Here is a 23,678-nt window from a genome sequence, read left to right as displayed (position 1 = left end):
TTGCCAGGCTCACTTATTATTTGGGAACTCCCTGCCTGTAAGCTCCAGCTTGACAGATTTTGGAGGGAGGACACAGCACCCTGCTTGCTTTTGGGCATGAGGCTGGGGAGTTTCACTCTGGGTCCCACTGTGTCTTCAGTCTCTGCCAGCGCCAAGCCAAGCATGATTTCTAAAAGGAGTTATTGCCTCAGTCCAAGGGCTCAGCACTTTCCTGAAGCATTCCAGCTATTTCTTTATGTGGCTGGTCTTTCAAACAGCACAAACCCAAGAGCAAACATCATTAATCCCCCTTTGAAAAGAAAAGAACTTGACTATTTGATTCCAGGGACACCATCTCCACTCCAGCCTTATATGGAACCAAACAAGAGCAAGAGATAAGAGTTAAAGTTTCCGTACCAGTGTTTATTGCAAAACACAACCCGGTCCAGCCTGAAATGTTTAACTTTGGTCAGTGATCTGCTGTTGCTCAAGGCACAGGAATAAAATTAGCCCCAAATTTATTAGGCTCTGCCTAATAAAAGGTTAAAGTATTCTTTCACTTCACGTATGTTTAAAAAAAATTTTAAAATCACCAGTCAGGAACTTGCAGACTGTATTTGTTGCCTTTTAAACTTTTCCTTTAAGCCTATATGACTTTTTAAATACTTATTCTTATGCTAAGGCGTTAACTTTTATTTATAAGTTACGGATAACATAAATCCCCCACTTCTGCCTCCCCATCTGGGTAGGTATAAAAACCTGCTGTTACATTTTAATGGGAGAGAGCATAGAGAAGAGACTCTCTCCCCCTGCGCTGATGCTGTAACTGTTCAGGGAGAGAGGCTGAGCTTCCCGCAGCCTCGAGCATCTCCGAACGGCGCTGCTCCGGAGCCCTGCGTAACTTGGTATGGCCCTTGGCACATCCCGACTCCTGCAAACATCCAAGACCAACCCTTCCCGACCAAAAGACATAGTTAAATCAGCTTCCTCCAATTCCACAATCTTTCCTTATTTTATTTCATTTTATTTATTTTATTTTATTTTCTGTTTCTCACCAACAAGGGAGCAGCGCTTTGGACGCGGCACGGCCAGCGCGGAGAGGGGAAGCCACACAGCGCGGAGGCGTCCCCCGAGGCGGGGGGGGAACTGCGTGTGATGAGCAGCTCTGACCTCAGCCCCGGGAACGCCAGCACCAACCATCTGGATCCCATTTGCAACGCCGGCTCGCCCGCCTCCCCGGCATTCCCGAGCCAGCTGCCTCCTCCGGCCTCGCTCAGACCCACGGCGGCCGTGGCGCAGGGACCAGCGCCCCGGCAGTCCCCTCGTCCCACCAGTGCCCCACCATTCCCTCATCCCGCCAGTGCCTGCACCCCGCTGAGCAAGGCAAGAGGGCACTGGGAAGGCTGAGCAGCACTGCACGCCATGAAGCAAGGGTGAGAGGCGCTTTGGAGCAAAAAATCCTGGAATAAGCAACTCTTCTGGAGGTTCACTCAGGGGTAAGTGTTGCTTCCCGTGTGGGAGCCTTCAGCCTAAGCTCTGCAGCTGCTAAGCCGTGGCTGCCCTCCTTGGTGGGGTGGTAGTATTTGGGGGTTTTTCAAGGAATTTTGGACAAAACCCATCCCTAGGTTTGCATTAGTCTTGGAAAAGCAGAGCGATGCTGCCGGCTGGCTCACATCCGGAGCTCCTCCCGGAGCTGATGCACCGCAGGTGTGTGGGAACACTCCTGTCCTCTGCAGGGGCCCTAAACCCTTTCAAAAGCACTGACCAGAGTATTTCCCCTGCTACCTCAGGATGGGTTTTGCGTTTGTTGTCTTGGAATCACTGCAGCAGCAGCTTGGTGGGATAGGAGCAGGATGACACGGGAAGCAATGCCCCAAGAAGGGCATGTGGAGGCTTGGGAAGATGTACCAGCACAAAGAGGTGGGGACACCAATGGGACCCTGCAAGGAGTGTGCTGAGGGGCTGTCTCAGTGCTCCATTCCTGCTCCCAGGGCTGGGGGGTTTAGATAGCCACCTTCACTCCTCTTGCCCCAAGGTGAGGTAGAATGAACCTGGCAGAGGTGCTCAGCCATGCTCAGGTCCTGCTGCCAGGCACGTCCCCACTGCTCCGGGGTGGGCCAGCATGTGGCTCCAAGGGTAATCCTCATCCTCTTGTGGTCATCCACAGAGAGGGAAATTAGCCAAACAGCAGCTCTTCCCCTGAGGGAAAGGGCTCTCCAGCCGTGCATGGAGCCACCGTCCCTCTCCATGGCTCTCATCTGCTCTCCCTCCTGCCTTCCCGAGCCCTTTCCCCCCAGAGCCCCAGTTGCCCTCAGCCTCTTGGGACTTGCTGAGGGGGCGGCTATGATTAATCTGGAGACACCCTGCCACCATTCCACTGGGCTCAGCAAAGCCCTCGCTTCCCAAGTGGAGATGGGGCGAGAAACGGTTGTGGCCAAACTGGTTTCCTGACCAAGCAAAAGGGCCAAAACTGGCTGGAGTGGGGGTAGCCAAAGCTGCTCTGGTTCCAGTGGGTGAAATGGGAAACTCTCAGTTTGTTTCTGGTTGCTGTGAGGATCCATGTGCACTCTTGGGGGAGGAATCCTGCGTTTTTCAAAATTCTGGCTTTACCCTGTTTCTTGCTGGTTTAAGGAAAAAAGAATCAGTATTTGTGGTTGGGTAATTACAGTGCTTATGTAGTGCTGCTTCTGGGGCAAATACCCAGTTTAGGAGGTTTGCAGTGAGATGTCTCCAGACTGAGGCTGTTGTGGGGAGCTGGAGAATTCCTCCAAGGTCATGTAAGAATGCAGTGGCAGAGGAGAGACTCAGCTCCACATCTCCCTGGCACCATACCTTGAGTCAGAGATCAGGGAAACAGGCTTTTCATCCTCAAACTTACTCTGTCTTTGCAGAGAGGCTAACCACGACCAGGGCTGTGACAGTGTTTAAGACAGGAGTGCAGGGCTGCGTGCTTGCTGCCACCATACCATCGTTCATTCATTCCCTTTCCAGTTTCCAGCACCCACCCCAGTCCCCTTTCTGGTTTTTCAAACATCTCTACGATTTTCCATTCAAACGCAGTAACTTTCCCTGATTGCAGGGTGAGCTAAACCAGCCCCCGCTTTATTCCCACAAGTCAAGGAGGGGGAAAAATTTAAAAAAAAATGATGTTCCTCTTCTACTTTTGCTACGTGCCTGTCCAGGAACAGGAGGGAAGGGAACATCTTATTCCTTCCATCAGTACAAACTGTGGTAACTGCACAGCCTTGCCAGCCTTGGATTGTATTCCCCATTGGATTTCCAGCAAAGGGGTGAGCCTGCCCTGCGCTGGGCGTGCACGGCGCCGGGTGGCATTGCGTGCCTGCTCCCCGCCGTGAATCACAGCCAGCCTTACCCCTCCACATGCCCATCACTTTTTCCACCTTTTTAAGTGATCTGTGTTCCACATTAAGGAGCCGATCTGTTTGGGTGGAGAGGCTCCGGGAGGCTCCGGTTACTATACATAAAGAGTCATTGATCTTTGAGGGAGTTTCCTTTTTTTTTTTTTTTTTTTAGCAAATACTCCCTTTCCTCTTATTAACGACTCTATTTTAGTCTCAGTCTTTGGATGGAGAAAACAACCAGATTTTAAGCCAACAGCATGCTTAGAAGGACAGAAATGAATATGTGATTCATATTGAATTCTAGCACCCAGCGTACTTGCCTGGGTAGGATATGGAAGCACCGTAACTCTGTTGCTTTGCTGAACACTGGTTTTCAAAAATCCGAGCTCCAGTGGTTTGCAAAAGCAGAGAGATCTTTTTCCACCCTTTCAGGCTTGATTTTTTTTAATGTTCAGGTCTGCCTTTATAGGAACAAATGTTTTCAGGGGCAACCCTCAACCCCACAAGCCTCACCTTCCCAGTAGCACTTGACAGCAACATTTACGCTTCAAAAGAGCTGAGAAAAATTTAAATGTCTCCACCTGGAGCCATGAATAAATCCAGGATCTGTCCTATTCAGCTCATCCTGAGTCTCTACAAACAGCTTTGCTTCTCCCGAGGGCTGTGGAGCCAGGAGAGATTCAGTGCTCTGTGATGAGGAGGTGGCCAGGCATGGGACACTAATGTCCCTTGAAAAGGTGACCAAGCTTTTTTTGCATGGAAGAATCATGGCATTCCGCCTCAAAATCACGCTGGGAATGGCTTTTGGCTAACATTTCCCCCAGCTCAGGGAAATTAAAGGGGGAATTCATCCAGGCAAGAGAGGAGCATGCCTCACCTCCAGAGGGCAATCTGTGCCTCCCTGGCTCCACATCAGGATTTGGGGAGCTGATTCTCCCAGCTGCTCGCTCCACAGCCATGACTGCAATCATATCCCGCTGCTGGGGATGCAAGTAGTTGTTCTGGGTGCCTGGTGTCCACTTCCAAGCCGCTGGCAGAGCTTACAACTGCCGCCTCCCACAGCTGTGGATACAGCAGAGAGCAGCCAAGCCAAGGGAATTTGAGGCTGAGCAGTCTTGTTGGGAAACAGGATGATGATGGACAAGGGAAAATCCCCACAAAGCAAATGCAGGTGAAGGCAGAAACCTCTTTGTTTTGACTCTGACATCCCCATGAGACAGACTTCTCATGGAGGAGCCTAGAGGATGCTCACAGCACCTTGCACCAGCTATGGGATGATGCTTTGCTCTCCCTGGCCCCCTTTTGGAAAAGGTCCCCCTTTTGGAAAAGGTCCCCCTTTTGGGACCCAGCTGCTAATCCACCTCTTTCTCCCAGTACAACATGATCCACCCCACATGCACAAGGGAATTTAAGGGCTGCAGCTGCTTCTCATGTTTTTAGTCAATGTATTTTTTGAGGATGCTCCATGGCTGGACAGGAAAATTGGACCGACCAGATGTTCTGTGGTCTGGAGCAGCAAGGTATCCCAAAGGTCCCTGGTTGTGCCAGCTGGGAAAGCTGCACAAGGCCAAGCCCAAACCCCGGCCAGTTGTCCCCAGAAAATGTGCCAGTCATGGCTCTGCCTACCATGCTTGCCATGCTCTGCTCCTTCCCAGAGGCTGCTCAACTTTCCAGCAGGAGTGTGTCACAGAAACGGGGAGATATGGGAACAAATACCATAAATACAATCACAGAATGGTTTGAGTTGGAAGGGACATTAAAAACCATTTTGTTCCAGCCCCCTACAATACCTCCAGGGATGGGGCAGCCACAGCTTCTCTGGGCACCCTGTGCCAGGGCCTCACCACCCTCACAGGGAACAATTTCTTCCCATTATCCCATCTATTTTATTTTGACTACACTCTAGTGAAGAAAACCACCCCCAACACACCCAAGCAAACAACTGCTTAGAAAGTGAATTTGAAACAGCCACTCAAAGGGGAAAAAAAAAAAAGTAAAATGTCAAATTTTATGCACAGAGAAGTATGCAATATATGCAAAAAATAGCTGCTGGGGAAAATATTTAAGGAAATCACTTCATTGTGTCGGGGTAGAAATGATTGCTTTTTGAGAGCAGTATTGGGAACAGATGTATTTCTTCTGATGAAATACTGTAATATTAAGAGGTCGGCACACACTGTATAAACTCTAGACAGACATAAAACTTTCAGATTATTGAAGGCTACAGGAGTTAATCTTTTAGCACATGAATCATGAAGAAATTGGCTCCCTGGGTTTTGGTGCTAACTTAAGAGTTCAGGAAAACGCTTTCTTTTCCTAAAGGCACTCAGCAGTCAGGTTTTTCAACATATTTTTCCAGCTTGAAGTGGATATAGCAAAAGCTTCACCAGAGCTTTCACTCCACAGGACTGCAAGGAACTTTTCATTTAAAAAATGAAATAAATCCACAGTTAAATTGCCTTGTTGAAAATACATTCTTGAAAACCCAGCAATACCGGAGAATAAAGGTGCAAAACAAACACTTACCATAACCAAGTATTAATATTTATTAGCATGAGTTAACATCTCTGGTTTTATCATCCATCCCCTGCAAGCTGGTGCCACCTCCGGCTTCTGTGACCAGTGGTAATTTGGGACACAAAGCAAGAACACATTGAGCAACGGAAATTACTTCTTGTGCCTCACTGAGGCAAGCCAAGCAATAAAAATCACATCATTTACTGTCTTAAACCCACTTTTCGCATGGAGCCAGAGACTTGGCTCAGTCAAAACAGATCTGAGTAGAGTTTTGGGTGAATTCCCCATGCCAAAGAAAAAAAAAAATTACCCCCACCCACCCAACCCCCACCACATTACCTTTACAAAATAAGTTGCTGTCCTTGCTGTATCTTCTTCTTCTCAAGGGCCATCTCCTACAGGAAAATCATCTCCTTGCCCACCCCTTTCTGCAAGCACCCTTCCTCATTAGCTAATGAGTGTCACGAAGAGGGGGCTATAAGAGAAAACCCTGCTCCGGAACAGCTCTTGTTAAAGGCTCTTCTTTTCCTTAAATTGTCCATTTCTAAGAGATATCCATCACCATATCCTGCAAGACTTTGCTGCCTTTTTCCTCCTGGTGACTAATCCTGGCTCCTATGACTTTAGGATGGTTTTGTGTGATGCTAAAACTCATCTCTTGTTGATGGACAAGTCCCTCTGCTTGCACAGAACTATAAATACCATGATGGAGGTCACAGAGAAAGCTGGAAATAGATCTGGAGGCTTCCTAAAGGATAAAATGGGGAAGGAGAGGAAATGGGCTGCCCAGGGAGTGGTGGAGTGCCCATCCCTGGGGGTGTCCAAGGAATGACTGGATGTGGCACTCAGTGCTCTGGGCTGGGTGATAAGGTGGGAATCGGTCCCCAGGTTGGACTTGATCTTGGAGGTCTTTTCCAGCAATTCTGTGACTCTGGAAAATCTCAGCTTCCCACTGCTATGGGAGATCATGGGTGATCCTGTGGGCGGGAGAGAGTCCATAGCCACAGGGAGTTTCACTTTTCCCTTCGGCTACATTTTGTGGCTGTAAACAAGCTCTGAGCAGCTGCTCAATGTAAAAACCAAAAAAGCCCCTAAATGTTTGCTTCAGTTCTGTCACTTTTTAGCCAGCAAGACATCAATTTTCACTGGCTTATCTTGATGCTCTGCTCATCCCCAGCTGTTGTGACTGAAGAGGAATTGGCTGCCAGCAGCTAATAAACAGGATGGTAACATAACTTCCTGTGTTTTGGGAAAGAAATATAAGCAGTTTTACAGCACACATTACTTTAGTGGGATGGTTTTCCTTAGCATGCATTTTATTTCACGTTTTTCATTCATTGCTAGCAGCCTTTTCACTCTGTGGCATCCCACCCTTAAGGTGAAGGGGGCTTCCAAAGTTTGTAGATGCTCTTGGTTGAAAGAAAAGACCAAAGTGAAAGGGCCTGCAAAAGCTTACAAAGCTTTGTTAATAAATTATACACTTGGCATGGAATTTGATATGTTAGTCCCTGATCTCTCAGAATAAGCACGTGACAGTGGCTTTTGGTTAAAGGATAGAGTGAAAGGGAAGAGAGAGAGGGTGATGGATTCAAGAGGGAGAGATAGAAAGAAAGGGAGAAAGAGACATCACCATTCCTGACTCCAGCATTGATCCAGCTGATGGCGTGTCCAGGGTCCTGGGGCACACCTGGGTGCACCTGGGTTTTGTGGAGGTACCTTTTATAGATAAATTTTTCCTGCCCTGGAGATAAATTTTCACTTCCTATGCAAATTATTTAATAAGTTTTTTCTAGATTTTTCTGGAAATGGGTCAGAGGGCTCCGAGAAGTTTTGGTCCTCCCCTACAGCACATTCCTGCTTTTCAACATGATCCCTGTGCTGTGCTTATCTCCCCTAGCCAGAATAAGGATGTTTGTCCCATAAAATGCTGCCCTACCTCCACGTGGCTCCTTCTCCAGCCACATCCTGTCCATTCCCTGAGTGTGTTATTGCCAACAATCCTTGCTTGTTATTACCAACAATCCTTGGTTGGCTCCACAGCTATCGGGGTTTGAGACACACACATCTTGAATCATAGAACCATGGAATATCATGAGCTGGAAGGAAGCCACAAGGATCATCAAAATCCAGCTCCTGGCCCTGCATAGGACACCCCAACAATCCCACCCTTTGCCTGAGAGTGTTTTCCAGTGCTTTAGGCTCTTCTAGGCTTCTATACAATCCCAATGGATGCTGCAAATGAATCCCACTCAAAAACTTGCAGCTCTTCCACAAGCCTCTTCCCAGAGGGAAGACTCTCCCATGGGGCTGGGTGGGTGGTTGTCATGAGCTCTGTGCTTTTTGCAGAGCTCAGCTGTGGGACCTACAGACTTTTCTGTATTTGTGTGCTCAGGGAATGAATCCCCTTCATGTGTCCTTTGGGTAAAACTATTTTTTCTGGGAGCAAGCTGCCCATCAGGGACACAGTCCAACCGAGCAGGTTTGCTCCTGCTGGAGGCACTGGGAGGTTTGGCTTGCACTGGAACAGCCAGGGGGATGGATGGGTGCCAGCTCACAAAGGTGATGGTTTAGTCTCTTTAGGAATGACAGTGATACCTCTGGGCTGCAGCAGCTGCCTCTATAAATGGAGGGGTTGCCAATAAAAGGGAAGACTTTGCCATGTCTTGATTAACATTGTGTGCTAGCTGCTGGCTCTGGCGGCCTGTTCAATGTCTCTCCACCTGGTATTATTATTATTATTATTATTATTCACAAATGTTGTGGGGGGAAAGGCAGAGGAGAGCTTTTGCCAGACTCATGCTATAAGACATTTGTAAATTCCATCTGGAGCACATGGAAGACCAAATGTTGCAAATCTCTTCTCCCAAGAAAGACCAGACCCCAGCCCAGCTTTGACATGCCGGGAGCCAGAGGAAGTGTCAGGATCGCACTGGGTTTCAGAAAACCAGTTGGAAGTTGTCCCCTCCTTTCCACAGAGCTGCCCTCTGATATCCCTGAGGAATGTCTCTTCAGTGGAACTGGGTTAGCTGCTTATTTCCAAATTTTCCTGTATTCCCAACTCTTGGCTCTGTTTCCAGCCATGCCAGTGATGGCCATCAGGATAATTACCACAGTTTTTCTAAAAAAAAAAAAAGAGTTACTCTTCCCCCTAGCCCTCTTAGGTTCTTATACAGACAGTTATTGGTCATAACTGTCTGTATTGATGGAATTGGCAAGGGTGGTAGTAAGAAAATTGAATTCCTTTTTTTTTCTTTTATGATGACCTGGTTAACAGTTTGATGTAGTGGAGTCACTTTTGGCTGATTTGAGTAATCGAGCTCCTTTGGGGAATGAAAGGTATTAAATCACTGTGTTCCCTTTTGGAGGATATTTTCCCAGTTAAGCAAGCCTTGCTAGTTTCTGCTATTTAGGCTTGGAAATGAAGATTAAATAATAAATTGGTCATCTCTACGACAACAGAAACACAGCCTTCATGGCGGAGGTGTTTTTTCAGAAGGCTTGCCAGGTGGATCATAGATAAGAAACTTGCTTAATTTAGATTTTTGGCTCCAACAGATAAAATATTATTCTTGGTGCCTTTCCAAAATATGATCAGCCAGCGCAGGCTATTCCACAACTGGGGCTCTGAGCTTGGGGGAGTCCAAGGGCTTTTTGCTGCGCAGCCAGATCATGTGGCTCACTTGGGTCTGGAGTGCTTAAATTTCCATTTGTATATTTGGGATAGCTGAAAAGGTGAGCTGAGGCAAAGGGTGAAGTTCAGGGCAATTATTGTGATGTTTGGAAGAAATAAAGTGAGAAGAGGCAACAGCAAGAGGAAGGATGTTGGCCAAGATGTATCAGCTGGTCATCCATGGGTGGGGAGGGCAGGTGAGAGGCCACAGTGTATCTTGGTAGTAGAAACCTAAGCATTTTCCTATCTATTACGTATTGCCTGGGACAGCACAGGCAAAACAAAATCATCCAATTCCACAGAGGTGATTAAAGGTCAATTATGTGAATGAGGATTCCTCTTCCAAAGGGATGGCTGTATGAAGCAGACTCTGCCCAGCAGCAAAGAATTTTTTTTCTTGCCAAAGTGCCACAAAAGCCTTGTAAACCCACACAGTTTGACTTTTCCACCTCATGCCTCATCTGTGCCTGGCCAGCACTGCCGCTATTTCTCACTCTCCCTGTTTTTCTCCCTTAGGTCTCACTTCAGGTGCTTTGAAACAAAGAGAATTAAAGGAAAACTCAGATAAAAGAGCAAAATGAGGAAACATCGACATTTGCCCCTCGTGGCAATGTTTTGCCTCCTGCTCTCAGGCTTTGGCTTGGTTGGTGCCCAGCAGCAAGCAGGTAAGCCCGGGTTGCTTCACCTGCCTTTGGCCCTGTACAACCACTCATTCTCACTGTTTGGTGTTTAACATGCATGTCTGTGGATGTTGTGGATGGATGACCCTCTGCTCCTCAGCTCCCACCTTGCTGAGGGTCCTTGGGACGCAGGCCTTGGCCAACACTCACGGTGCCTCCCCAAGCACGTCACTGGCCAGTGCTGTGCCTTGGAGGATGCTCTGCAGGGCACTGGGGTGTGGGACCTTCACTCAGGGTGGTCCTGAGACGGTCTTCTCCTGGGCAGAGCTGTTCTGCCCTCCCTGCATGTGTAGGAGGGCTTCTAGCAGTGAGAAGAGCACTGCTACTGACCTGCAGAAAGGCTTTTTAAAAAGTGGTGCTGGCGCCTTTGGGACCAGAGCTGGTGGGTCACTAAGTGGGTATTAACAGCAGGAAAAATAGGGAAAACTCAAGACAGCACCCAGGCTGCTTAAACCAAGCTGTCCTTCCTTCCCTGAGCACTGCCATGGAGTCAGCAAAGCCCTGAGCCAGCAAAAACCATGCAAGAGGCATGGGCAGCTGGAAACAGCAAGCCTGAATTCACAGGTGAAGCTGCCGGTGTCTCTCTCTGGCTCAGGGCTGGTGTCCAAACCCACGGGTGAGGGTGTAGGAGGGGAGAAGCACCTCGGCTCCCCCTCTCTGGGCAGGGAAGGTGGCATGCTGTCTCCTCCTATCCCCCAGCACCACGGTGCCAGGGCTCTAGTGGCTGCCTGGTTGTTCACCAGTTCCTCTCGTTTTGCTGCGGGCCACAAGGGGAAGCTGAGCTTCACTTTCACCATGCCAAGGAGGCTGTTGGTTGTTTGGGTGAGGAGGAGGAGGAGAAGAAGGAGGCATGCTTGTGCTGACTGATAAAAAATCCTAAACCCCCATCTGTTTTTTTAAAGCTGTCAAAACCGTTGCCGTGGCTGATATAATATTTCTAGTGGATTCCTCCTGGAGCGTTGGGAAGGAACACTTCCAACTCGTTCGAGAGTTTCTGTATGATGTTGTAAAAGCTTTAGATGTGGGAGGAAATGATTTTCGCTTTGCCCTGGTCCAGTTCAGCGGAAACCCGCACACAGAGTTCCAGTTAAATACCTACCTCTCCACCCGGGACGTCCTGTCCCATATTGCCAACATGACTTACGTGGGGGGAGGCACCGAGCCTGGAAAAGGATTAGAGTACCTAATCGAGAAGCACCTCACTAAAGCTGCTGGAAGCAGAGCCAGTGAAGGCGTGCCCCAGGTTATTATAGTGCTAACAGACGGACGGCCCCGGGATGATGTGGCTCTGCCCTCATCTGTCCTTAACTCGGCCCGTGTAAACCTGTTTGCGGTCAGCGTTCAGGACCCAGTGGAAGGGGAGTTACAGGAAGTAGCAAGCGAACCCCTCGATACGCACCGCTTCAACCTAGAGAATTTTACCACTCTCCACGGCATAGTTGGAGACTTAGTGGCGAGTGTCCGCTCCTCCATGACTCCAGAAAGGGCTGGAGCCAAAGGACTGGTTAAAGACATCACAGGTAATGGCTGACTGGTGGTATCTGCTGGCGTTGTGCTGTTTGGCATTGCCACTCTGTAGGGGCAAGACTGAGATGGACGTTCAGAGGTTTAAAAACAAAGGTTTGAAGCACGTGGCCCCGTGTTTGCAGCTGCCGAGGTGCTGTTGTTTGCAGACTGAGCCAGGGCTGACAGGAGTCAGGGCAGGAATCCTTGAATGGGCAAGTGGCACCTTGTGGCCATCCTTTGGCACATATGGCATGGAAATTTAAGGTTAGGGAGCTCAGCAGAGTTAGTAAATTGCCCTGTCCTGTTCACTCCCAAGGTGGGGAAACAGGGGATGAACACACCAGACCTGATGGTGACCCTGACCAAAAATCCTCTGGAGACCAAGAAGGTGGCTGCTGGTTGCGGAGACACCGTGATGGATGTCCCCTTAGAACCAGGTTGGGGGACAGGGAGATAGGCAGTGTGCCGTTCCAGAAAGTCACATTCTTCACTGAAAACAAGCAAAACGGGCTGGGTGGGGAATTTCTCTGCTGAAAGCTCACCCCTGAGCTGTCCCTTAGCCTCTCTTCTCATGCACCTGGAGAAGATGTGTGGTTGGAGAGTCTTCTCTGAGAGCCCACTGCTTCCACCTGCTGGAGCACCGGACCCTTCCCATAACTGAAACCTCCCTGAAACCACATTGGCTTCAGCAGACCTACACTGACTACAAGACAGGGCCCAATTTCCCTGGGAAAAAAAAAAAAGACAGTCTTCCTCCGTCCCTTCTCTGTTTATGAAATTCCTGCATGGCAAGGGCCTTCTGAGCAGCTTTTTTGTTGTTTTTCAAAACAGAAGTCCTGGGGATCAAACCTTTCTTTTTATTCCTGAGACTCCATCTGAAGGTCAAGAGCTTGTGGGGCAACATAAGGCCACAGCAGTGTCATGGGGCAGTGTGACATTAATCTCCCTGTGTTGTCTTGCCTGATTAACCCTCACGCCAGTCCCACTGGGTGCTCTCCATCACTGCATGACACCAAGCAACACCAAAAGGCCGTGCTCATGTGTGTTTTTGTCGTGCAAAGCGCTTGCCAGGGCAAATATCCAGGTCACAGGAAAGCCACAGGGGAGTAGCTGCCCCACAAACATGACAAAAGGCTCACCAGTGCTAAGGAAATGACACCAGTATATGTGGAAAATGAATGTTAATACCCAGCCTGCTGACAGCACTCCGGTGGCTGTTGGGCATCTTAGCCATGAAGGACCCCGGTGCTTCCCTGCTGAAATCAATTGGGGAATTGGTCTCTGGAAGCTGGCTGTCCTCCTCTGGGCCATGCCAGCAGGTAACCCCATTGAATGGAAACATCTGGAATCACAGACATTCCTTTAAAAGCTTTAAAGCCAAATTCCTACTTCGTGTATATCATGCATTTCCAAGTTTGTTTCTGCTTAAAGGTATTTTTTGCAAGCATTTCCTTCCCATCCTATAGCACAAATTTAAGTTAATTCTACTATTGCAGTGTTGTCCCTGTGTGACTTGCATGGGTGATATACAGAGTATTGGTAAACACTGGAAAAGATGTTACAGGTCCTAAACCTTGGACGATAACAGTGTGCAAAGCATGGTACAAATATCTGCATAAGAGTTTAAGAAGTCATTTATTCAGCTGATAACTACATGTGACATTAAGATGTATAAAAGTGCCATGGATGCTATGTTAGAAACAAGCCCTAATATGAAATGGAACTGTAAAAAAGCCCCAGTCCTGTAAAGGATTCCAGTAAAGGGAACCAAAACTATTGGTCTGTGGCAGTCCCTGGAGCTGACTCACGTAAGTACAACAGTCAGCCCCAAGTTTGCCCTGAAGCATTTGTTAAATCTGAGCTGTCTGTCTCATCTGACCCTCTTTGCTTAGTTGTGTAACCAGCATGCTTTTATTTGTTCTCCACACCAGCTTGTTCCATAAATGTGCACTGATGTACAAGGTTTTTTTACGGTGATGACAAATTATCCAACACATCTGTTTCATATCTATTTTCTCTTTGGTGGGAGCAAGTCATTAGTGCCTGGAATCTTGTTCCTCCAAAAAGATATCCAGGATATCTAAAGCAGCCCTGGGTTAAACCACTGTGAGATTTCCCTTTCATTTTTATGATGAAGTAGAACGTGTACATCCCTACTGAAAACGGCTCAGTAAAACCAAGCCTAAGCACCCCTAAATTTTGCCTTGATGGAAGAATAAATTCTGGAGCTCCTTGAAATTCTGAACCCTGGTGATGTTCTCTGAGCCAACACTGGCCATTGAGTTGGTCCAGGGGAGCAATGGTGACCTGGAGACCTTCTCCTTTGTTGCTGGAATTGCAGCATTATTTGAATCTCCTGGTGTATGAAAACATGTACTAGAAAAACAACTAAATTGGCAAGAAATAAACAAATTACTGGCAGTGCTGGTTAATAGCAAAGACCTCGGGTTTATTCCTGGCCTTGCTAAACCACACGCCAGCTTTGCTGCTGGTTTCACCTTCGGCTTTTAAAAGTTGAGAGCTGACTGAGAGAGATTTCCAAATGTCGCTTGTCAGTAATTTGCAAATAGTCTGAAATTTGAGTTCTTAATGAGAGGGGAGAGTAATAGCATGGAAACATCCGAGCATGCTTTGGGGTCTTTTCCCCCCTCTTTTTTGCATGCATGAACTCTTGGTGATGTCGATGGTAAAATTAGTTGAGCAAAAGGAGTTAGAGCAGACACCAGGGCATTTTGGGTCTGCTTTGGTAAGTCTCAGAGCAAAAATACTTCCCCTCAACTCCATGTTCATGCCGTGTACAAGCTTTGTTTGGTGTGTATGTTGTCAGCAAATGCTTGTGATCATCTGGGTATGGCCACAACAACTAGAGTTGGATAATTGCGTCATGACTGATTTCATCACCCTTTTTTAACCTGATTCTGCATTCCTTGATTGAATATCCAGAATCCATATGAAAAATACAGACCAGACCCCTCTGCCAATAATCAACCCATCTTTGTGCAAAATATTTAAAGTGACACAACTTCTGTGTGGCCTGGGTTGAGAATTGTGTGGGTCAGACTCCTAGACAAATAACAGGTGGATGCTGGCAGCTGGTCAAAGAGGTACAGTGCAAGAAAAATAACTAAAAACTTTAAAATTGTTTCTAACAAATGTATTTCAAATAATACTTCTTCATGGTGGGAGAAGCCCATATATTCAGCCTCTGTGTTTAACCAGCAAAAGAGCAGAATTGTGACAGAGAAGCTGAAACTTCCCCTGCATCCAGTAAATGTTTCTCCCAAAAAATAAAAGGCTGCAATGATAAAAACCTCCTCATCCTCTACCTTCAGCATGAATTGCCACCAAAATCCACCTTTTTCTTTTGGCTCTGTTTAAATATTTGGACAGTACTGGCCAATGATGGAATGGATCTAGATTTCCAAAAACTGTATTTTGCCAAGGTTTCTCCTTGCATGCCAATAATGCTGACCCCCATGTTACTACAGCCATTGGCTTGTGTTCTGTCCACTCAAACCCTTCCTTGATGGGTTGTGGATGCTACTGGGCAGGGCCTGAGAGCTCATATTCAATCAGAATGCAGAACTAAGAGGAAAAAGTCACCTCCTCAGTGATCACATTATTTTATTTTCTCATTTTCGTGTTTCTCACTGGTTTTCCAAGAAACATGTCAGAACACTGTTACAACTGCATGTAATCACTCATTTTAATGCTTTCACCTTTTGCATTTCTTTTTTTTAAAGCTCAAGAGTCTGCTGACCTTATTTTCCTTATTGACGGATCAAACAACATCGGAGGTGTCAATTTTCCAGCCATACGCGATTTCCTTGTAAATTTGATTGAAATCCTCAGAGTTGGAGCTCAGCAGATACACATTGGGGTGGTGCAGTATAGTGATCAACCCAGAACCGAGTTCGCTTTGAACAGCTACTCCACAAAAGCGGATGTCCTGGATGCCGTGAAGGCACTCAGCTTCCGCGGGGGCGAGGAAGCGAACACCGGTGCGGCACTGGAGTTTGTGGTGGAGAACCTCTTCACCCAGGCGGGAGGCAGCAGGATAGAGGAAGCGGTGCCTCAGATTTTAGTGCTGATAAGTGGTGGAGAGTCTAGTGATGATATCCGAGAGGGCTTGTTAGCGGTGAAGCAAGCTGGTATATTTTCGTTTAGCATTGGGGTCCTGAATGCTGACAGTGCAGAGCTGCAGCAGATTGCTACTGATGGAAGCTTCGCCTATACTGCCCTGGATATCCGTAACCTTGATGCTCTTCGAGAATTATTACTGCCCAACATTGTTGGAGTGGCCCAAAGACTCATTTTGTTAGCGGCCCCAACCATTGTGACTGAAGGTATGTATGCCCTTCAAGACCCTTGCATTTCGGTGAGTCGATGAACGATTGAGCTTTTGCACGATTTACAAGCATATTTAAAGCTTTAATTATTTTCAATTTTTTTTTTTTTTTTTTTTCCAATTCGTCTCTCTGGTCTGGTTATGGAGAAACGATGTTTCTGTGCAGAAACTCATTGGCCCAGTGGGTTATCTCTCAAAAACCGTGAGGTCTTGTTGCAATAACTGGCATGACAAGGGGTGTTTTAAAAGACAGCAGAGTATAAAATAAAAAGAGTATAGAAAAGCTCATATAATCCTTTTTGGGATATGTAAACACCCTGGGAGTAAACACTGCAGCACTGCCAGTTGTAAAAACATTTATGCCGTGTAAGCTTACATTTTATGTCATTTGGAAGTGTCATGACCATAAAATGTGGCTGAGGAAGGTAACAGGAATGCTAAATGGATCCCTGCATACCAGAGTTGAAATCAATTGCTTGCTAAAACAGTAAAATTCCACAACTCACTGAAGCTCTGGGCTGCCCTTGGTAAAAGGCGGACATTCCTGTGTTGTTGAACTTAAAGGCAGAGCAGCCCTTAGTTCTTCTGAAGTCAAATCCCCACCTGTGATCAATCAGCTAAAGAAGATGTTTACAGCTTTCCACGAGGCCACAGGAATTAAAAATGCATGTTCCACTTAGGTCACTTTTTCACCCTTAAGTTCCCCTGACATTATTTCTGGACTAGCATCAGCTTGGGTGCAGTAGAATACTGAATATCTGGATTTATGGGGCAAATAGGTGATTTATGAAAGATACAATATGTCATATTGCAGAGACCCCTGGAAGGGGCCAGCCTGGAGCTGCTGCACTTAATTAACAGGATGCTTAATGCTAACAGCACTTTTGGGATCCCGTTGTCAGTCTGGAGTTCTGTACACACTGTTCTTCATGGTGTATGTTGACATATAAAACTGCATTCCAGATGTCTTTGCTGATCCATGCCTAAACATGATTGCTATCCTGTGGCTTAAATCAAAGGGACGAATTTGCCTTAAAGATCATTTTATGACCTTGCCTTGATTATTCCAAGAAAGAACATTAAGAACTTTTTCTTGTAGCACCCCACAAGAACCATATTTAGCCAGTTAATATGAAGTCAGCATGTGTAGCTAAAATATGTATGCTGGGATCCGTGCAACTCAGTGGAGAACCTCTCTTTCCTCCTGTCTGATTTTTTACAGTTTGAATGGCAAGATTAAAAAATTTCGGTACATTTGTTTCATCTGCATTTGCATATTTCTCACTTGAAGTGCCAGCTCATTTGTGGAAGGTGCTACATCAGCCTGTGCAGTTACATACAGATGGATGTGCTAAATGGGGAAGTGGATATTTTCAAAGGAGCTTTAGGGAATTTCCTACCTCTGGCACCCATGGAAATAAATTTTGACTGGTTTGCTTGATTCACATCAACAGCTTGGAATGCTGCAGTGCAAAGCAGTTTGGGAGACGCCGCAGCCCAAAAGGGATGCCAAACCCTGAGGTGCCAAGTGCTCCTATGAAATACTGAAGACATCTAGCTTCACTTTAGCTCTCCAGCTGTTCATCCTGGGATGAAGGGGTGTTCCAAAGTGCCTTTCTGCTCCTTCACCTACTGGGGGAGCCTGGATGATTAAGTTAGATTAGGTGCTTCACCAGACAGCTGACACGGCAACGAGGATGGAACTATGCAGGGCTGGGTGACACTGACACCCTTCAACATTTCCAGCTTTGAGAGTCAAAGATACAATGCTTTGATCCCAAATCCTTTGAAATTCTTGGGAGACTTGCCATCAGCTTTACAGGGCTTTGGATTAAACCCTATGAGATGTGCACAGCCCTGCTTAAAGGCTTTTGCACTAATTGTGTCCATGCAAACCAGCACTGTGGGCTGTTTCTTCCTGTGTGTTTTGGGTTTGGTTCTTGCATTCCTCTGCGCAAAAAAACTGCAGGATTTGAGAGATGCAACAGGAATGAGAAGCAGAGGGAACTCTTCCTTCCCAGCCTCCCTCATCTTTCCAAAACCCCTTTGATATTTCCTCCAAAAGTCAAAAGTTTCCAGGGTCTCCACTTTTGGGTTTCTAGCTGCTGACAAGCTAAGGATGTGCTTTGGACATTTCTCCTGGGTGATAATAAAGCATCAATGTCAGCCCTAGCTATCCATTTGGAAAGTTTCCTGTTTCCAGCCCTCTCCTCCTTGGAATAACTAAGGAGGAAAAAAAACCTGGCTGGAGGGATGAATGCTGGAAATCATAGCTCTGGGAAAGGGATCATTTACACAAACTCTTGTTGCTTTGTGCGTAGCTCTGTTCTGACAGCCTGGGCAGCCGACTGCAGTCCACTGGCAGCTCACTTGAGGTTATGGCTTGGAGAGGGCACCATCACCTTTGCTTTGTGCATGTCCTCCTCATTTTATGCCTGGCAGCACCATGGCATGCAGTTTTAAACTTCCATTTTCTACAATTGGTCCTTAATGAAACTATTTCCAGCACAACTCGATGAGAGGTGTTTGCAAAGGCTCACACTTGCTGGTGCAGGCAGGTCTTTCAGGGTCTGAGGGCAGAGGGGCAGATGAGTCACAGATGTCATCCCCTGCTCCAGGTCACCCCTTGGGGCAGCTCGGTCTCATGGCACTCACCCATAGTGAGAAACCTGACAGCACCCAGCCTTTGAGAGCACCACTATCCATGGCCAGCTGGTGTCTGGCCAAGGAGGACTGCAGCCAAAGTTTTGTTCTTTGTTGAAATCCAAAGCAAACAGCCTCCACACAGAGGAGCCCTGATGGGCTGGGGGCTGCTCTTCTCCATCCAGGCAGGGCAAGGCAGTGTTTGCTACCGCTTGCCCTGAGGGGTGTGAGATCCCCACGATGCCGGCTGTCCTCTCCCCAGGCTGTGCATTGGGTGTGGCAGTGAGCCTGGGAGGTGATGGACCTTCCTCCTTGAATCCTGAACCCATCTCAGGAGCTCTTAGGTGGGCGGGTGATTTAAGGATACACCAAGTCTGACATAACACAATGATTTGTAGTGCTCAAGCATAACTTGGAAGCAACACAAGGTTTCCTCTCTCATGTCAATGGCATGAAATTGGGGAGGTGATGATGTGAGAGGATTTGTCTAAAAGATGGTATTAAGATTAGGCACCATGATAATCATGTATAATGCTGTTATCACAATCATATTGGTCTTGTTACTATTTACCTTTTAAAAAATGTATTTGCTGTACTAAATATGACGATGCTTTGGTTCCAATGCAATACAACAGGGGTTTTTTCCTGCCTAACTATCTTTCTTTAAACTTAGCCAGGGCACTGGAAAGCTAATTGTACTCTTCCTGTGTCCTGTGCCATCATCAATAATAAAGTTTCAGAAGTTACAGCACAGGGAACCTGTTTGTTAAAGACAAGGCCACTAGAATATAATCCAGCCTATCCATGACTGGGTCAGCTGTGCGAAGAAAAACCATAACTTGGTTTTGTTAGATAAGAAATAAGATTTAGGATGCGAAGACCCAAAATCCAGGTATGTTGAGTAGGTGGAGACTAGTCTTTCCTTGTGTCTTTGCTCTCAGGTACCTCATACTTGTCACACCAAACCACCACCATTCAAGTGGTTCCTCTGCAGATTGAAGGAGCATCACCTGCTTATTTTATCTCATGTGCTTGTTGAGTGCCAAGATTTCTCCTTACTGCCTTTCATTCTTGCTTTGACATGTACATGCATTTTAATATTCAAGTGTGTAAAAATCACAGTTTTTGCGACTCTTTAACTCTTCGGTGTTTTAGAAAGGGGAGACAGTCAGATTTATTATTAGCTCTCTGCTAGACCCTAAAAAATAATTCTGTTCGGAAAGCAAGACCTTTTTAAAGGCATTGAGAGTAACAGTACTCCAAGCAAAAAGCAAACAAGAGGTCTTAAACATTGCTGAGCTGTTGACATAGAATTGATGCAGAGTGTTTTGAAGGCTAACATGATGTTCATGTGTTACTTGCAGTTATTGAAGTGAACAAGAAGGATATAGTCTTCCTGATAGATGGTTCAACTGCTTTGGGGGCTGCCCCCTTTAACGCAATTCGTGATTTCGTTGCCAAAATTGTCCAAAGGCTGGAGGTTGGACCTGACCTGATCCAAGTGGCGGTGGCACAGTACGCAGACACTGTGAAGCCAGAGTTTTATTTTAACACCCACCAGACCAGAAAGGATGTGATGGCCAATGTGAGGAAGATGAAGCTCATGGGTGGCACGACACTCAACACTGGCTCAGCGCTGGACTTTGTGAGGAACAACTTCTTCACCAGTGCTGCTGGGTGCAGGATAGAGGAAGGGGTGCTCCCCATGCTGGTGCTCATCACTGGGGGTAAGTCCAGGGATGCTGTTGACCAAGCCGCGGCAGAGATGAAAAGGAACCGGATAGTGACCCTTGCCATTGGGTCGAGAAACGCCGACCTGGCAGAGCTTCAAGAAATTGCTCATGAAAGAGATTTTGTGTTCAACCCAAACGACTTCCGCCTTCAGTTCATGCAAGCCATTCTTCCTGAAGTGCTGTCACCTATCCGGACACTCTCTGGAGGAGTGCTTGTCCAAGAGCCATCACCAGGTAATTAATGGCCTTTTTCTAATTGAGGAATGTGGTTTATATTTTCTTATTCTATGACATGTAGAGATAATGGGGAAAAATGCATCAAATGCATGTCCTAGCATGGTTAAATGTGAGTGCATGAACAGGCCAGTGAACTTGGTAGTGTGATTGTTGTTACAGCTTTATCATTCCTTCCTGGAGATTTTTGTCCTGCTCTGATTTTGCAACCGACATTTAAAGGTCTGGATGTGGAAGATGTGCTTTACTAGTTAGGTACCTAAATTGTTCAGTGGAGGCTTTTACTCTTCTTAGGGTTTGTGTAGTCTATGAATGGGACACCTGTGAATGTTACAATCTCTTCCTCAGTTTGGGAATCATCCGTAGTGTGTGTTTGCTCAGGAAAGTAGGGGTTTCTTTGGAGTGTAAAGAACATAAGCGCATTTGTTTGGGGAGATATTCAGAGCTGACACTGTTGGACTGAAACTCACCCTTTAAGGACATGTTTAGTTTTCTTATGATTTACTCAGCCCAAGCCCTAAGAGGCATACAAGGACATTTCAGTGTTGATTTTTATTTAATTTGTTTGGAAGATGACACAAAGCTCCATGAAACCAGTGGACTCTTTTTAGTTGTCCTTGCCATTGATATCAGTAGAATTTGGAAGCAACCATCCGATAGGGTCGTGTCTTTTGAGGAAGTTCCCCCTGCATTTCAAGAGATGTTCCAGGTGCACAGAGATTTTATAGCAAATTTCTCAGGATTTCTTCACAATAGAGGTGCTTGAGGTTAAATCTGTGTTGCACTAGATCTTATTTGAACCTTGTATTTCTGTCTCATGGCATATAAACTTTAGAAAACCAGGATTTCTTCCAGCTCCCAGTAAGATCAATAGTGAGGTTCCCATTGGCTTAAATGGTTGTTGAACTGTGTCCGTATTTTTTTCTAGTTTCTCACGTAATTTAAAACTATAAACTGCAGTAGAAAAGAAACCTGAAAGAATTAAAGCATGTATCTGAGTTACATGAAAAGAAGACATTTTGAAATCGGTTTGCCAATACTTGTCCTTAATGAAGATGAATATCACAGGACTTGTCATTTAATAAGCTTTGTTTCAGAGTGTGTTTCCGGCTAATACAATTTTGCATGGCTATACACCAAACCTAACGCATTTATTTTTCAATGTAAATTAAAAATGTTCCTGTGTTTTCTTGTTCTTTAAAGGTCATTTGTGCAGCTTCTCTATTTTTCCAGTCTTTTTTTTTTGTGCTCACAACTATTGACACCCATAATAAGCAAGTGATCGTATCCTACCCCTACAAATTTTTCTTGGTAGTAACAAAACTGATTTTGACACTGAGCAGTTGTATTTTAACTGGATATTGTATCACCCTGGGCCTTGAATGGCACTTTTCTGGGAAAAATTAATAATACAGAAAGCCAAGACAATCTGTAAAATCTGAGAGCAATCTCTTTATTCCAAAGAGTCCTTTTTTCCTTTTTGTTCTGAATAGCTCAATATTTATATATTTTATATACAGAACAGCATGCTTACAGGGACAAGGCAAGCTAGAGAATGGATGAATCTAGCCAGAAATACTTTAAACAGAAAGATAATGTGCAGAATTAACAATGGGCATAAATAAATTTTTGAACAACTCATTTGGAGGAAGGCATATAAGGGGATGTCTTGGATGACAACAGTTCTCCGAGATTTTATTTAAAATCTTGGCATTTTGGTCTATGATCTGGATAGGTTTAGAGCTAAAAAAAAAGCACAGGGTGATGACCCTGTGGTGTCTTTAGGGTGTAGACCTGTGTCCTGGAGCTCAGATGCTTGGAGATAGCCCAGGAAGGATTTAACCTTAAAAAAAGAAACCAAGAGCTGGCTGCTTACTGCCAAAAGTGAGAAATTTCTCCCCCTTCAACAGCCCACAAAGTGGATGTGTGTAACAACAGACATTAAAGTGCAGAGCTCAAGAAGGCAGGTGTCCTTAGGCAGCTGTTGAGCCTGACATTTAAAAGAGTTGATAACCCTTCCCTGCTCAATCCAGTAATGTCCAGCAAGGTCCTTGTTATTTCTGTGCTGATCACACTCTTGCTCCTCTCTCTCTCTCCCTCTTTCCCCCCTAACACGGTTCACATGCGTGTACGGCGTATCCTGCATGCACACATGATAAAAGAGTTTCCATTTTTGTTTTCTGTGATGTCTCATGTTGTTTTCTGTGCTCTACTGCAGTTCAAGTAACCAAAAGGGATATCATCTTTCTTTTGGATGGATCACTCAACGTTGGAAATGCCAACTTCCCCTTTGTGCGGGACTTTGTTGCCACCCTAGTTAACTACCTTGATGTCGGCAGTGACAAAATCCGAGTTGGCTTAGTGCAATTTAGCGACACTCCCAAAACCGAGTTCTCCCTGTACTCCTACCAAACCAAATCAGACATAATCCAGCGTTTGGGGCAGCTGAGGCCCAAGGGGGGGTCAGTGCTGAACACTGGCTCCGCACTGAACTTTGTGCTCTCGAATCATTTCACGGAGGCTGGTGGGAGCAGAATAAATGAACAAGTGCCCCAGGTCCTAGTCCTGGTGATGGCAGGGAGCTCTGCTGATCCCTTCCTCCAAGTTTCCAATGAATTAGCTCGGGCCGGAGTGCTGACTTTTGCTGTTGGCGTTAGGAATGCGGATAAGGCAGAACTTGAACAGATTGCCTTTAATCCAAGAATGGTGTATTTTATGGATGATTTCAGTGCTCTGGCAGCTTTACCCCAGGAGTTAAATAAGCCTATAACAACATATGTTAGTGGAGGTGTGGAAGAGGTTCCACTCGCCCCAACAGGTAATACCTACCTTCCTGCATGCTGACTGCATGAAGTTAATCTTGTTTAAGTGAATTTCTTGTTTCTGATGTACACCTTGACATATGTCCAAGCCCTGAGTCATCCAAGTGGTTATGGCTGTGCTTAACTTGATGATCTTTAAGGTCCCTTCCAAACCAAACCATTCTATGATTCTGTGAATACATGG

The 23,678-nt window shown here is 46.1% G+C and overlaps 1 protein-coding gene across 13 annotated transcripts in view; it reads left to right on the top strand.

The window, feature by feature from the left end:
• The first annotated feature begins 1,164 nt into the window (after positions 1 to 1,164).
• COL6A3 (collagen type VI alpha 3 chain) overlaps positions 1,165 to 23,678 on the top strand; it is a 58,682-nt gene continuing 36,168 nt past the window's right edge. For 3 of the 13 annotated variants that reach the window (XM_048309327.1, XM_048309331.1, XM_048309329.1), the window contains exons 1-6: positions 1,165 to 1,475; positions 10,045 to 10,193; positions 11,111 to 11,728; positions 15,458 to 16,060; positions 20,070 to 20,672; positions 22,891 to 23,490. In XM_048309327.1, the coding sequence (XP_048165284.1) occupies positions 10,106 to 10,193; positions 11,111 to 11,728; positions 15,458 to 16,060; positions 20,070 to 20,672; positions 22,891 to 23,490 (2,512 nt within the window). In that variant the 5' untranslated portion in view covers positions 1,165 to 1,475; positions 10,045 to 10,105. The remainder of the gene's footprint in view (positions 1,476 to 10,044; positions 10,194 to 11,110; positions 11,729 to 15,457; positions 16,061 to 20,069; positions 20,673 to 22,890; positions 23,491 to 23,678) is intronic. The other 10 variants (XM_048309330.1, XM_048309326.1, XM_048309332.1 and 7 more) reach the window with 9 other exon arrangements.

This window comes from Corvus hawaiiensis, chromosome 7 (genome assembly GCF_020740725.1).
Source record: "Corvus hawaiiensis isolate bCorHaw1 chromosome 7, bCorHaw1.pri.cur, whole genome shotgun sequence".
Classification (NCBI taxonomy): Eukaryota; Metazoa; Chordata; class Aves; order Passeriformes; family Corvidae; genus Corvus; species Corvus hawaiiensis.
Note: the sequence above shows the minus strand (reverse complement) of the source record. Positions and strands in the feature narration are given on the sequence as shown.